The sequence below is a fragment of the Cyanistes caeruleus genome, chromosome 14 (genome assembly GCF_971803275.1).
Source record: "Cyanistes caeruleus chromosome 14, bCyaCae1.hap1.1, whole genome shotgun sequence".
Lineage (NCBI taxonomy): Eukaryota > Metazoa > Chordata > Aves > Passeriformes > Paridae > Cyanistes > Cyanistes caeruleus.
In genome coordinates, this window is record NC_141714.1 from 16,443,425 (window position 1) to 16,459,637 (window position 16,213).

The 16,213-nt window shown below is 40.1% G+C and overlaps 1 protein-coding gene across 3 annotated transcripts; it reads left to right on the top strand.

Annotated features, from left to right (window-relative positions):
* Positions 1–13,535, top strand: APOOL (apolipoprotein O like). Of its 3 annotated transcripts, none has more exons than XM_086850849.1 (10): positions 1–497; positions 2,041–2,126; positions 3,541–3,645; positions 4,217–4,336; positions 5,394–5,448; positions 5,599–5,697; positions 6,045–6,136; positions 6,470–6,556; positions 8,109–8,259; positions 9,927–13,535. In XM_086850849.1, the coding sequence occupies exons 2-10, from the start codon at positions 2,097–2,099 to the stop codon at positions 10,022–10,024; spliced, it is 837 nt and encodes a 278-aa protein (XP_086706975.1). In that variant the 5' UTR covers positions 1–497; positions 2,041–2,096; the 3' UTR covers positions 10,025–13,535. The 3 variants fall into 3 exon arrangements, with proteins under 3 accessions (XP_086706975.1, XP_086706977.1, XP_086706976.1); XM_086850850.1 differs by lacking the exon at positions 1–497 and adding an exon at positions 508–1,275; XM_086850851.1 differs by lacking the exon at positions 2,041–2,126 and having other exon boundaries at positions 186–497.
* The last annotated feature ends 2,678 nt before the right edge of the window (positions 13,536–16,213 follow it).

The window sequence follows — 16,213 nt, forward strand, 5'->3', positions numbered from 1 at the left end:
GTCGATCTGGGGGCGATCCCAGCCCCGGCTGTGGGGGATCCCTGCCCGCCTTAGGGCGATCTCGGCTGAGAGGGATCTCTTCCCGATTTCGGGCGATCCCGGCTGGGGGTGACCCCGCCGCAGTTGAGAGGGATTCCTGCCCGCTTTGGAGCGATGCCAGCTGAGGGGAATCCCACCCCTGCTGAGGAGGATCATCCCTGCTCCGGTTGAGGGGTACCATCCCTGCCCGCTTTGGGGTAATGCCCGCCCCGCCTGAGGGCGATCCCTTCCCGGTTGAGGGGTACCATCCCTGCCCGCTTTGGGGTAATGCCCGCCCCGCCTGAGGGCGATCCCTCCTCGGTTGAGGGGTACCATCCCTGCCCGCTTTGGGGTAATGCCCGCCCCGCCTGAGGGCGATCCCGCCCGGTCGGAGCGCGGTCCCGCCCCGGCCGCTCGGCCCCGCCCGGTGCGGCCCTTCCCGCGCGCCGTACGCGGCGCTGTCCAACATGGCGGCCAAGGTGAGTGTCCGCTGCCCTCAGGCCGGCGCTGCCCCGGCCCCGCGGCTCCGCTGCCTCTCAGGCTCCGCTCTCGCTCTTCCGCGGGCTCGGGGCAGCTGGAGCGGCTCCGTGCCGCCCTCGGGAGCGCCCGGCCCGCCCGCAGCTCCACCGGCGCTGGGGGGAAGGAGCCCCGGGTGCCGCGGAAGCCCGGGGTCAGGTGGAGGAGTGGGGCAGTGAGAGATCTCTGTGATGTGGGACGTGAGGGGAAAAGAGCTGGTTCGAGAAGTGGTTAAATTGTGCAAAAGGGAATAAAAGCAGTGTTTTTCTTCTGGTTCTTCTCCATATAATCTCAGCCCCCGAAACACCTTCAACTCGAGGAATATCGAGATGATAGTTTGGTAGTAACATGATAAAGTGCTAGTGGTGCTGTACATCACTAAAACAAGGCTGTTAAAATCATGCTAACAGGGTTACAAGTATCTAAAGTATCTCTAGTGTCTTCAGACAGAAGAACGTGTATGTAAAGATCTAAGCTTTCTCACAAATATTTAGACAGGTCTTCCAGTGCTCACACTCAAATTGATGAATAGGTTCCTCTCACATGAATCTTCATATTTACTTTTTTAAGGCATTTAAAATGTGCATATATATCTGCAAAGGATGGTGCCAACGAGGACAGACAGAGAAATTAAAATAAAGCATTTTGCCTTAATTTTTTGCAGCAAAAGAAACTCTTTGGCTTTGCTGTCTGTCTGGATCTTGAAATAGTTTGGCTCAGTACATAAATCTGAATGATTCGGTACGTTAAGTGAAGTGACATAAGTTTATGTGTTCTTTACTATTATTAATAAGTTTTATTCTTCTTAAGATTCCACTTTCTGTGGGTCACCATCTGGCAGACCAAGATTAAAACCAAATCCATGGAGCATCAGTGAGCTGAGGTGAAGTGGAAGGATCTGTTCCACTTGTGTAGGGGTTTTTGGTGGTTGTCATCAGAGATTTATAAATACATACCTGAATTAGGATACTGAGTTTGGCCTACAAGCTTCTGGCAATCATCATGTCTCTTGTAACTTCTGGGAAAAATAAACCAACAGGATTTGATACAGTTTTGTGATCCACCTCAAGATATCTCAGTGGTAGGAGAAAGTCATAAAACTATGACTTTATTCTTTAATTAACATGTTTTATAGAAAATATGATATGAGGTAGCTGCTAAATTTTAATCTTATTTTAACCTGGCTAGTAGATTCATGTTTTGTGATAGAGAACTCACATGTTTTTTTATATAAATCCATGTACTGGATTTTTGCATATACTCCACTCCTTTGATTCCATTTGTTTTGAGGCAGTTCCTGCCTTCAGGGCAGGTTTCCTGACTCGTGCTCCAATTCTTGAAGCAAGCACGCAGAATTTGCAGTTTCAGTGGGAAACAATGTGTTAGAGATTAGCATAAATTATCTGTACGGTTTTATTATGGTTTAGTTTGTATTCTGCATCTTTTGAGTGAAAGATAGTGAATTCTTTGTAGTGATGTAGCTTTTTAACTTTTTTTTTTTAATAGAATCTGTATTTTTGATCGTTGATAAGATTCCAACACTTTGAAGCAGATTGTTTGAAATGCAAAGACTTAAAGCCAAAATTATCCAGGTACATTTGACAGTTTTATTATTATATTTTGATTGGTCTTACTCCAGTTCTACTATTAAGAGGCGTAGCTGTAACAATTTTCTGCTAGAGAGCATATAATGTATTTCTTCAGCAAATAATTGCTGTTCAGGCTTCTCATCAAAAATACTGCCATGTCTGCTTCCTTCTGGTGGTGTTTAGCTCTGTGTCTGTGCAGCATTCACCTCCAGAAATGTCACCTGGCTTTGTGGCTTTTGTAGCTGCAACAATTTCCCGAATTCCTCAAAAAGAAGATTTTTATTTATTTGTAAGTCAGTTATCAGGTGATGTTCTGGAGTCATTCTGCTGGCTGAAGATGTAGTTCCAAGGTGTTCCACAGCTCCAGCTTGTTGCAGGTGTTTTTTCTCTGTGCTTCTTTCCTAGTGTTTGATATAACAATATGATCCTGCCATTTTGTAATTCTCAGTAATTTGTGTAGAAGTTTTCATAGGTAAAATACTTTTTTGGTTTCTTTAGCTAAACAATGTATGATTTTCCTGGTTTAATGCATAATGCCTCATAAGTAACTTTTAATAAAATAATTTAAATAAATTAATACTAGAAACAGCTTAGCTAAATGAGGTCTTTTTAGTGCACCTCATGATTAGATAAGGAACAGAATAAACAACTCCATGCAATGAAGACTCTTTAGTGCAATCAAGGTGATGTTGCTTTTTCTTTCACTCTGGTTCTTTGTGATTTCAGTAGAAAAGAGTGAATCCCTCTTGGGATTACTGTGCTAGTGTAAATGTTAGCCAGTACAGCTGTTTCCTTGGATCTTTAAACATTTATGTGTTTGTCTGCAGGCACCCAAAAGTAAAGCAATTACTGCCAGTCAGGAGCTGGACCACTTTGATCATTCCCTGTATAGCTTTCTCTTTTGCATTGAGCATAGAATCCATTGTGACTCTTAATTTATTTTTTTTTAAGTGAACAATACAACTTTTTCATGCTCTGTCACTTTTAGTTTTCCTTCTAGTGTCTACTGAAAATTGGTGTCTTGTTCTGGTAGCATGCTGTACAGAAATAAGCAATCTGAATTATGATAGGTTGAAAATAGTTTTTTCTTTATTAATTCTTCAAAAATGGAGTTCCTGCATGCTGAGTAAATTACAACTGAATTTACCCTGACAAGTGATGGAAGCACCAGTGTGGCTTTGAACACAAAATTCTTCCTGGTATTGTAGACAATAAACTGTTGTCAGGGACCTTAAACCATTTTTTTACCATTATAATTTGGGAAAATCTTTGTATAAGTCAGAAGACATTTCTAAAAGGCATAATGCTGAAAAATGGTTTTAAAAATGACTTGTTTAATCCCATATTTGATCAATCCCAAGGGAAATTTTAATTTCAGCATTAAGACTCCCTTTTTTCATCTCTCTGTCCATCCCAGGTGGCAAAGCTGGCAGCTGTTTCTTCTGGGCTGCCATTTGTATGTATTACTGTATATGCAGCAACAGAAAAGGAATCAAAAAGTCAGCTGGTGAAGCCAGATAAGGTATCTCTTCCTCTTTTTTGGTCTTTTAAATAATACTAGAAAAATCTGCAGAATAGCAGCTCTGTCCATTGAATTATATTACCCAGTAACTAAAATACATAGCAAAGTAATAAATGATAATAAGTAACTGACCACTATGGCTCAAATAAAACACAAAGTGTTACAATACTAAATTAGTAAAGTTTTATCTTATTTTCATCATTACAGTATTTCAAAAATGAAGTCAGAAAAGGTGAAAATAGAACTACTGATGAGTCCTTTCCTAATGTGCAATTCCTAGTGATACCCACATCCATCTTCTAATTATTCTTTCACTTGCCTTTGCTCCATAGTGAGTAATTCTGCTTCTCAGAACCTATACAATTATTTCAGTTTTCATTTCTAAGGAGTGAAGTCCCACTTGAGCAGAGTCAGTTTGGAACTCTAAAAGTTCACAATTCCACGTAGCGGCTTTGTTTGCCGTAATGGGAGCACTGAGGGTTTTGCAGGCTTGAAAAACCCACTGCAAATGCAGCAGCTGATGAGAGCAGAGAGCTCTGGCCCTGCTGTTCAGCTGTGCCTTTGTTTGCAGCTCCCCATTTACAGTGCACCCCCTCTGAAGTCCAAGTACATCGAGGAGCAGCCCGGGCGCCTGCAGCAGCAGCTCACGGCAGTGCGGACGACAACGGGCCGCTATTTTGGCTGGTGTCAGGTAAGGGATGTCTGCACCAACATTTCCTGCAGTTCCTCTCAGCACTACACTAAACCACTGAAAAAAAACCAGGTTACTTCCCCCTGGAGGGATTTTTTGGCAGTTCCTTGTCTTAGCATAAGATAATTTTGGATGGGAAAATGAGCCTTCCTTCTACAGCAGGAGTTATGTCAGTAAATTCTTGCTGGCAGAACTTGAGGGAGTTTTAGAGTCTGACATTCCAGGTATAGTCCATGGAGAAGGAGCTGCTTCCAAAGGGCAGTACCTGACAAAAGCCACATACAGAATTCATCCCATCTATCTGTTGTAGCAGGCAACCTCACAGGCATCAGAAACACCTCCCAGCTCTGTTACTGCGTGTTCCAGATGGAGGGACTGTGGTGCCTGTCACTGCTCTTGGACCTGCTTGGAAACAGCAACTTCACCCTGGCTGTTGGCAGGAGGAGATTTTGTGCTTGTGTCTTGCTTTTGCAAAAAAATGTAGACCCTGATAGTTGAAAAAAAGAAAATTAAAAATGTATTTTCTGTAAATTGTGATTCCATTGGTCTGTGAAAACGTTGTCACTGACTGCATGACTGAAATACTCGTTACAATCCTGTACCAAACTTTTTTATCCCGTTAATCATTGTTCCTGTCACTGAGTAGCAGTGACCTCTGGTGGTACAAATTCGGTGTTGCTCTTTCAGTTTTCCTGGGAAAGTCTCTAGGGAAGAGAAGATTGTATTTCAGAACTGAATTTTCTTTGACAGTTGACGTCCAGTTATTTTCCTTCTCTACAGTTCCTGAGATGTCAGTTTTGAAAAAACTGAAAAAACTGAAAGTGAGCTTACATTAGAGAGTTTTTTTTTTTAATTAATTGTCAATATAAGTTTTAAAAATATGAATATGTAAAAAAGAGGGTAGATCTCTGTACAGCATTTCTAGAAGGTCACTGACCTGGTTTGGGTCTTTTAAAGTTACACAATATTTCTTTTGTCTCCTTGTGCTGAGATATATGGGAACAGCTACATTTGCAGAGATTTTACTTTCTGGTTTTGGTTTTTTCTTTCCTTTTAGAGTGTCTATGTCTTCATTAAAAACGGAATAATGGATACAATTCAGTTTGGAAAAGGTAGGCAAGTCACATATCTGTCTCATTTTATCTATATAAACTCAGTAAAATCAAAATGTTCACCTTTATTTCTTAAGGGGGAAATAAAATCAAATGACTGATACACAATTGCCCTGCTTCTTTTTTTTTGTCTTTTTTTCCAATTCTTAGATGCTTATGTTTACCTGAACAACCCCCCCCCAGAATTTCTTCCCAAAGCCGCTGTAATTACGGTGTCAGGCCTGGTTGGTGTAGTGCTGGCAAGAAAAGGTAGGGTTTGCTTGTTTTCATTACTGGTCTGTGGGGTATGGAGCATGTAACAGTTCAGTGGTCAGAATGCTCTTCTGAAACATTGGCAAAAGCCTGTGTGACTGAAAGAATCCTTCCTGGTAAAGGAAGGGACATTATTGATTGTTGTTAGGAGAATGACAGAGAGATGAGAGCTGACAGAGCAGGACTAATGATACAATGCTTCTTCTCATTCTTCATGATACTGGAAAAGATAGTTTTGGCTTATTTCTCTTTCAGAATATCAATGTCTCCTGCATTTAATTGCTACAACTACTTAGTTTGCATTTCATTTTGTCTAATTATTCAAAATATTTGGCTTTGTACAGGTTCTAGATTTAAGAGAATTGCTTATCCATTGGGACTTACTACTGTAGGATATTCTGTTTGTTACCCAGCTCAGTCAGTGGTCATTGCTAAGGTAAGTTTCTGGTTTTATCTGTGGTCATCTCCAACATAGTGGAACAAGTTGGATCCTTTAACCTGGTGCTCCATCTATTGTGCCAACATTACCAGCACACTTTGCTGATCAGGGTTTTATTTCGTTTGGATTTAGCATGGAAATGTGGATTCCTAATACCAGTTTAAACATTATTTACAATTTGCTTGATGTGAGGGAAATATGCACTAGATCTTGAAAAGTAGATGCCTTAGTATCAGATCAAGCATGTTCTCATGCAAACATGATTAATTTCATTTGAATAGTCTGTATTTTAAAAGCTGTTGTTAAATTATGTTTTTCTAAAAAAAATAGGTAACTGGGAAAAAGTTACTTTGTGCGAGTCATCAGACCTATGAGGCTGTGAGGTCACTGTGGGCAGACAAGGAAACTGTCACCAAGGTAGGACTTGGGAAGTAATGATAACTCACACATTGAGAGGGAGCTTGTAGACTCTTCTGCTGTTCAAGGTTTACTGATGGTGTTAAGCGAGGCACAAACCCCAATCTGATCTTTTTGTCACTTCGGTGTTTAATTGTTTTTACACCTTTCACACCAGTAGATATTGAGATCCCCTCTGTAGCCCCACAATGCATGCAGGGTGCACAAGAGAAGAATTAATTTCTCTTAGACCTCCTTTTTTACCTTGGCATAAAGGATCCAGTTTGATTCGAGCTTTAGTCTTAAGCAGCCCCTGAATTTAGACAAAGGCACTCCGGATTACAAGAAGGTATGACTGGCTACTCTTCTACAACCCTTGCAGGAAGTCTGGTTTATTTACCCTGTGATATGAATTGTCCATATCGGATTTATTTCTTCTCCTTGTCCTGTCCTCATTGCAGCCATAGTGAATAAATGGTCAGCAGTTTCTTTATATTGACCTACTACACAGGGAAAAGTTAGCAGGGTTTTTGACATTCTCTTCCCCACTATAACCCTCTCAAAGCAGGCTTTCTATCCCTGACATAATTCTTGTTCCCCTCTATTTTCCTCTGGTTTCTCTGCTTTTCTGTTTTTAGGGGATTTTGTGTGTGGTTTGTGTTGTTTGTGATTTTTAAGTGAGGTGGTCAAAAGAGGACATAATAAACAGCTGAGGCCTTGCCAGCCTTCTGTAAATTACATATGGGAGCTGGGTTAGTAATCCCAGAATTAAATGTGGGTTTTATCCACCCCGAAAGGTTTTTTTCTCAAGTGGGACTCTATAAAACCTTGATGAAAGTAGCATTTCCCAAGTAAAATTGCAGCTGTGCACAGTAATTTTTCATTGCTCTTTTCAAAGAAAATTTCAGTTTCTCAGTTACATTAACATGTAGAACTCTTTTGCTTTAAATTTACGGTGCTCACTGGCATTCAGTTTTATTTCCTCTGAGAAGCATAAATGGAATTCTGAGTTTTGAAAATGAGATTCTGATAACTGTCATTAAACTGATAGCAAAACAAGAATTGATGTGGTACAGACACTTTTATTAACTTCATTTTTTTTCCCCTGAGTGAAACCTCTTCCCAAGACATATTATTTCTCATCAGTGTAACCATGATTTATCTTTCCATCTTCTGCTAACTAGGTGTAGTAAATGTTCTTTAAACACTCAGGGCTATTTCAGTCTTGTGTAAGGCTAAAGGCTTCTTACCTGGAAATGAACTTGTGAGGTTCTTGGAGGGTCTCAGGTAAAACCACATCTTCAGTCATATATATCTGTATTCAGTATATACTCATGGCATGTTCCCTTCTACATGAATTTATTCTATCTGATCTGTGGGGATTCATGCACTTTACTTTTTCCAGCTGTGTCCCTTGTGTGCAGCTGACTATTTGAATATCATTGTATGATGTCATATCTAAAAATAATTTCATGAAAGATAAGCTGGCAGACTTGAAAGCTTTATTTTGTAATAATGTATTAAGCATATACCCATGTGCTTTCTTTTATTAATGTTTGGTTCACATCTGCAGCAAGAGTCAAAACCAATTATGCAAGAAGATAAGAAAAAGAAGGGAATTTCTAATACCAAACCTGAGTCTGCTGTTGAGTCAAGATCATTTAACACAACAGAATCTTCTCCAGGAGAGTCTCGGAGTAATGAAGAGCCAGTGCCTTCATCAGGTGAATTAGACATTTCAAGTGTAATCTCAGGGCAACTTGCAAATCCAATTAGTTGACTTAATTTTGCACTTACTCTTGCTCTAAACTGGAGCAGACTGTCAGTGCATATTATTCTTGAGAGCATATTTTACATGCTGTCATTTAATACATATTTCAGAGCCTCGGGGAGGTGATAATTTTCTCACTGTGGACCCTGTCACAGTAGCAGAATTAAATATTTGCTAGTCTCTCTCAATAATGTCAGAGAACCAGTATTAATGTAAACCTGGTTCTTTCATAGGTCAAAATAAGGAATAATCCAAAGCAAGACACACAAAAAGGTTTTAATTTGGATTATAATTAGAAGATTGAAGTCTCAAATGGATTTCATTACTTTTAGCCTCTGCTAACAATGCAGAGATGATCCATAGTGGAATGAAAAAGGAGTGTGTAATTGAGAAATGAAGCATTGGATTTTACTTTACTAGGTTTTCTGCCATGGTTCCTTGTGCATCTTAAGTGGTTGAGATAATCAACTAGATGATGTAACAGCCTATTTAACAGACTAAAATTTGGTAGTCCAATTTGTAAGAGAAAACAGTGGAATTACCTATTAAAGGAGAACAAAATTTGTTTTGTTACCTTTTGAATGGGCAATTTCTGAATTTTGTTACAAGGAAATCACTTGGAAGGAAGGAATTGTTACCAGATTTTTTTTTCTGGAAAGTAAGCAGAACTTATTTGGATGTGGGTTTTAATATCTTTTTCCTTTATTTTCACTGTAATATGCATTCATATCTTTGCTTTGCACCTGAATTTTTTCTGATTTAGTTTGTGGAATGCTTTGATCTGTTTTTACACTTGCTTCAGTCCAAACTGTCTTTTTTGGGTTTGTGTTTATAGATCTGTCTTTACTTTTATAAGTGGAATTAGTTCATGTCCCTAATACAGCCAAAAATATCCATGCCCTAAATGAATCTGTGTTGCCAGAGATGTTTATTTTCTCAGTCCAAATGGGACAAAGCTTTCAGGAGAATGTAACATTCTTTGTAGCTGGAAAAGAAGCAGATCAGCAGCAGGAGACACAACCTCAAAAAAGCTGCCTTTGTATTCCCCTAGATCCTCTGGAACTGCAGTACCATTAAATCTGTCAGCCTGTGCACTGTCCTTCAGTGGGTGGGAGGGTTCAGTGTTTTACTAAACTCGGTTCATGGTTTTTGGAAGTTACAAAGTGAAACTAGGTAAGAGTGTTTGTCTTCATTTGGAATTCTTGCCATCTGGCAGCAGCTTCAGGGGAGATCTGGCAAGGTTTTGGGAGCCAGCTCTGCTCTTGGGAGCACTGGGGCAGGAAACACTGGACATTTTTTTTCCATGCCTCAAACTTTCCCTTCCATTCCATGTGCTGGGCAAAGCATCACAATTTCTTCTCTCACTCTGCTGGGTTAGGAAGTGGTGTTGGAGAGTGAGAAGAGGTCCTGCTTTCCATCCACTGTTGTGCTCAGCATTCCAACATGCCCTCATCCTCCTCTGTCACTTCTTAACACACTTTGAACTAGAGCAGACAGATTTCCATCTTTTCTAAGTTTACAGTGATACAGAAATTCTCAAAATGTATCACTAAGCTTTTCTTCCTTACAGCTCAAGTATATGCATACTTTTTAACCATATTTCTTTACTGTCTCTAACAGGAACAGGGAAGACATCAAAATTTAAGCCTAATCCAAAACTTGTGGACCATGGTCAGTCCAGCCCTGAAGATGTGGACATGTACAGCACCAGGAGCTAAGCCAAGTCTCCTTTACAAACTGCAAAATGTTATAGATAAGGGGGAGGGAAGAAGGGAAAGAATAATCTTTACAATACGTAGCCTGTGAGGTGTTTTCCTCATAGGTAAATTGTGAGGTATTTTCTTATCTCCAATTTGTATTATTGACTTACATGATTCTGTTTAGTGCTTATTTTGTTCTTGACTCCATATAAGCAGTGGGAATTCACTCAGTGTCATTAGTGGGACACTGGGAAAACAAGATTTGTCAGTGTCTTCTCCCAATGAGGTTTCTCTGTGCCAAACTTGCTAATAAATGTCACTTCACAAAGGATATTTAAAATGCAAACGTATCTCTGCTTTGGCTCAGATGTTCATTGATCTGAATGAAGAATGTGAGGGATGGGGTTTGCAGAGGCTTCTTTGTCTTTTATCTTTCAGCTCTGGAATGAATTACAAGTTGCTGCTGGCCTGAGTATCCTTAAAATCTCTGTGGCTGTATCATGTGAACAGCATTGGCTTTAAAGTTTGTGTAGAAGAGTCACTTTTTTTCATTACAAAGTAATTTGGTATTGTTTGGTACTTTAGCTTGCAATGGTGAATGGAAACAGCTCCTTGTCCTGCACACCTCTGCTGTGTTCAAATGTCTCTGAAGTTGGGCAAAAACACACAGCTGATCTCTAAACATCCTTACTAAACCCTGCACCAGTTTTCACCTACTTCTAATACTTGGAAGAACTGTGTTTAAATTGCTTAATCCATGAAACTGATACTGAATTGATATAAAATCCAGTAGAAGTGTTTAGGAAGTTGGAAATCAGTAGTTCCAAAGTTTAATCTGTTGACAGACAGTAAAAATGCAGAAGTAGTAGGCAGCCAACCTTTTCATCCCACAAGTTTGTATGCAATATCTCATTGATTTTGGTAGAATTTCTGTGAAATTCTGTTTTTCCGTAAGAATGATATTAGAAATTAAGTTTCCTAGGATGAAACTTTCAAACACTGCTTTTATCATGGTGTATATCCCTGTACTTCTGTTCATCCTCCATTTCTCTTCATTCTGTTGCCTTTCAATTAATGAAAATATGGACTTTGCTGTAAACTTGAGGGGGAAGCAAGACAAACCATATGAGCAGATAGTGTGGATGGAAGGCTAAAGCCTGAAATGCTGCTGTTCTCAGCACTGGGATGTAGTAGGATATTTGCCTCTGCCCTTCAGAAGAAGAAATTTCACAACCTGATTCCTTCTCCAAGGCTGCTGATGCTAAGACAGATAACAGGCAGAATTCCTGGTGTCCCTGTGGGATCTGCAAAGTTGTGAGGAGATGCAGGATGGAACGTGCAGAAGGCACAAATGGTGAATGAGCAAAAGAAGAAAAGCTTTCAGGATGTGTCAGAAACAAATTGATATTTTAAAATCCAAATTTCAGGTGAAGCGTTGGTCTTTGTTACACAGGGTCCAGTGGAAGGTGAAGTCACAAAATATGAAGTTTAAAAGAATTCCTTTAGTTAAACTTGCCTGGGACAGCTGACAGGATTTAATGTGTTTTGTTTCTTTAATCATTTCTTAAAGGCCCAGGCAATGTCAGAATTCAGACAGCAATCAGAGGATATTAAATCAATCTTCAGAGAGTTCCTAGACATGCCACATTTAGTGTTTCATCACAGAGAGAGGAGTAGAAAAATTAGATGACTGGGCTTCATATACCATTTCAAGGGAAACAGATGAAGACATAAGTGAAAATTGTGAAGAAATTATCATTTTCAAGTGCATGACTGGATGCCAGAAATTGTATTATCTGTCTCCCTTTGATAACATTCTGGATAAACACATAAAGGAAAAGCCATCTGCTCTACTTCCAAATTGTTAAATTCTAACTTTGAGTTATGTGCTACCACAGCAAGTCAACAGGAAAGGTAAGATGATGCAGATTTGCTTGGATTTTGGAGGAGTTTACTGTGGTGAGATTTTTCAGGACATAATGAAAAACTCTGCCCTGGAATTGGTCTCGTGGGAGCAGGGAGAGGAGCTGCCTTGGATTGCTGCTACAGAACCAGCACATCTCCCTTCCCAGGAGAGCAGGCCTTGGGACATTTCCCTGGTGCCAAAATCTGCCCTGGGACTTTGCCAGGTTTTGAGGGCATTTCCACGCAGACCTGATGATGCAGGTGGGGGTGTCTGGTCTGCAGATATCCATTGGCTCTGTGGTTGGGCAGGCAGGAATCAGGGTTTCATGCAAACCCCTCAATTGCAGCCCCTGATCCTGTTCATGCTGCACATGGCCCCAGTACACAAAGCTGTCCTGGGGCTGGATTTCAGTCTCAAATTGCTCCTTAGGGCAGTTTTGGGATAGAATTGAACCTCAGAGTTAAATATCTTCTGGGACAGAACTTAAAATGAGTGTTCCCACCCACTGTGATGAACAAACAGGATGGGGGATGCAGTTCTGTAGCTCACAGAATGGAGTCCCTGTGCTGTGGGATTTTTTGGTAGGTGAGAGGAGCGCCCAGCACAGGATTATTCCAGCTCAGGGTTTGCCAGGTGGCTGCCCCATCCCTAGAAGTGTCCAGGGCCAGGATGGACAGGGCTTGGAGCAACCTGCAGGGTGTCCCTGCCTCTGGCAGGGGTGGAAGAGAATGGGCTAGAAGGTCCCTTGCAGCCCATTCAATGGTCAATGGTGCTGCTGCTGCTGCTGTTATTGTCACTTTTTAATTTATTTTTTTCATCAACTGAGATTTCTCCTCAAGGCAGGGTAATTTTCTGTTTGTTTAATTTGTATCACCAGTTTTTGTTTACCATCCCTATACAGTGGGGTTAAAATTAGAAGGTTTGGTTGTGAAACAGGTACAGCTAAAGACAACTCTTCCCTAACTGCAGCCAAAGAAAGTGGGAGAAAAGTATGGGAAGTTTTGTATTCTGGCAGCTTTGTGTTCTCTGCTTTCAGTTCAGACATCTGAACCTCCAGCCACATATCTGTATTAGTAATTTCTAGTAAAGGTGCTATGCAATGGCTTTAAAAAAGCAAATTCAGATCACATGATGCCATGCTTGTGAGTCCTGGCTCACCATGTGCCTGACTTGGGCTCTTGAAGGTTTCAGACCCAATAGACAAACCTGTTACAGTGAAAAGTTAACATAAAATGTGGGAAAAGTTTTGAGACATGGTTTTATTAATTTATTGTGAAACACTTTGAAATGCCTCTCAAATGTATCCTTAAGAGTCACTTATTTCACAATGCAATAATATAGTAACATCATAAAAGTAAGAATGTATATTTTAATTTTTATATAAGATATATTTGTGAAAAATTCAATGTCTTAAAGAATGGGGTCACATGTATTTTATAATGCAGAAATAGCTTTAATGCATGTTTTTTTTAATTTATGGTTGATTGTATTCAATATAGAGAGATTTGGATCTTGTTTATATTAATTTTTTATTTACATAGAATTGGTTGTGATACTTTATTTTGTCATATCACTGTGAAGCACCTGAAAATAAAGGGTAATAAGATACTTTTTAAAAGCTAAGTTTAATTTTTGTCTGTTGTTTTCATCTATAGGAAAATTGTCAACCCCCTTCCCTCTTTAAAGAGTTCATTTCTAATAAGTAAGGTTTATTAATGTTGGGGCAAAAATTTCACCCCTGAAATACTGAAACACTCCTGGAAGAAATCACTGAAGTAACAGGAGAGATCAATGCTCAGTGGCCTAAATTTTGAGAAGTGCTTCCATTTTCTTCTTTTGGTATTTTTTTTCTAAAGAATGGTGTAGTTCAGGACTTGGAAAAACTACAGTTTTTATCCATGCTGGAGAAGAGACACGGTTCAAGAAGGAAGCAGGTGGTAAATATGTTTGTCTCAGTTTGACTGTGCCAGTCTTGCAGATAAAATGATTTGTCAAGCAAGGGTCATAAATGATGTAATCCATGGTGTAACCTAAGGAGTGGATTACTCGAAAGGAGGAAAATTGTGTGTATGAATGATTGGGCTGTTTTAATGGCAGATTGTCACTGTGAATTTTGAACAGCTTGGGAAATACTGGAAAAGTATTGAAATGCAGCAGTGTTGTTATCTTGTAGTGAAGGTTTGGAGTATTTCAGTGAAGTGCTGGAAACATATTTGAAATCCAAAAAGAAAGTGGGGTCCTATGAAGCCAGTACTTTTTAAAAAGGACAATCAGTAGGCACTGGATTATGTGTGGTTTTAATTTTAAAGTGCAGGATTCCCAGAAGCCAAGCTCATCAGTGCTGGTGGCAAGCTGCAGCCAAGAAAGGCTGTGACTGAAGCCATTCTAGAAGTTGGTGTATCTTTCTCCCTGCCCCTGATGTGCTTTTGTTGTGGCCCAGAGCCAGAGAACAAACCCCAGAGAAACCCTGGGTTCTAGGTGCAGTCAGTCCTTTGTCCTTTTGTTTACAGACACAGGAGATGGATTTTGCTGCAACAACTGAAAGAAATTCTGTTGCTGTGAGCAGGGAATAGGTGAAAAGTGAGCCTGTCACGGTTTCAAGCCTTGGTAACCTTTTCTGGGCTCTGTTTGTAGCAGTCCTCATACCAGTGTTAGCTCGTGCTTGGTTTGTGTCACTCTCAGGGACCCCTGCAATGCAGAAGGAGAGACTGGACTCCCCAGCCATCTTGAACCAGATGTGAAATGAATTAAAAATCATGAGTAGTTCCATCTTCCACTGTTAATTTTGGTCGGTAACTTTGGTTTACACATCTCTCTTTGAAGAAATTAAATGAGCCTGGATGCCATTATAGAATGCATAACTTGGCACTTGATTCTGCTGAGTTCCAGAAACTCAGACAATAAGAGAAGGAAATGCGTGTGCTGTGGAATACAAAGCTCTCAGCTGCTCAGGCCTGCTGGCACTGGGTTTATTTTCTGTTACCCAAGTGGGCACTGAAAACAGAAACCGACTCACATCTTCTGCAGCCCTTCGTGATGCCATGTAAAACCTGCTGCATCCAATAAATGCCAATGATGTAGCAAAGTGAAGACTTTGGGGTTTGTAACCTGCCTCATTAAAACATCTCACCCAAGGAAAAACTGCCCACTGCATTTCTGCATCCTTGAATCAAGTCTGACAGCCCCAGGTAAAGGTGTTGTTTACCAGCCAAAGGGAGGCTCCCACTGAGCAGCTGGGAGCTGGAGGCAGAGGGAAATTCCCTGTCAGCCAGAAGAATGGAGTATCTAAGGACCTGCTTCTTCACACTTCTGCCTTGCATCTGAAGAAGGATCATGCAATTTCTTCCATTGAGGTAGACAGTAATTTCTTTGTTGTGGTCTGTTGTAAAGCAATCTTCTGGCAGGACTGAGAATCTCTTATCTACTGCTGTAATGTTAAGTGCTCTTGGGCTTTAGCCAAAGCAGTATTTCAAGAATTTGCTAGGCATTGATTTTTAGAGATCATTATTTATCCTTTGAAAAGCAAAGGTTAAAGTTTACCTTTTGCTGTTAATGTAACTGTGGTTGGCATATTTACATAAGCAGCCAGCTCCTGTCAAATTAGGAAATCCACGTTGGGATTTTATCAGTTATAGATTAATTTTGAAAGCACTGTGCTAAGAACAATGCTTGTGCTAACTTCAGCTTCAATGCAGTTAAACTCCACTAACTTTGGGTGTATCCTGGGTAGTGTTTGGAGTGACCACAGAGTCAGGATCTTCCTGTGCAGTGAATGTTGAAAATTTTTAAGGACTCTTTAAATAAAAAAGAAGCAAGGGGGAGTGCTAAGGTGTGAGTTCCTGTTGTCACTCATCCTTGCCAGATGGGTAATTTCTTTTCTCAGAAAAATGAGAAATTAATTGACAATTGTAGATGCATCCAATTACAGGATTCCCTCCTTCCCATCTCATCCCTCTTAGATGGCTTCAGGACCATGGCTTTGTCTTTAAAAACAATGTCTGTTCCAGGAAATTATGTGCAAATACAGTCCAAGTTCATTATCTGTAAAAGGTAATATAAGCCTAAAAGGAGAAGAGAGAAATGCTTCTGATAGATACTTTAGTGTGTTGAAATTTAGGTTATTAAATGAATACCTCACATCTGATTTCAAAAATTCAGAAATAGCAATATTAATGAGATATTTTTATGGAACTTCTGGGTTTCATAAAGGAAAATATGCTGGGTAAGTTATCAGGAAGTTGTATCAGTTTTAAGTTAATTAGTAATTCTTTATAGAGAAGGATGCTGTAAAACAAGCTCAA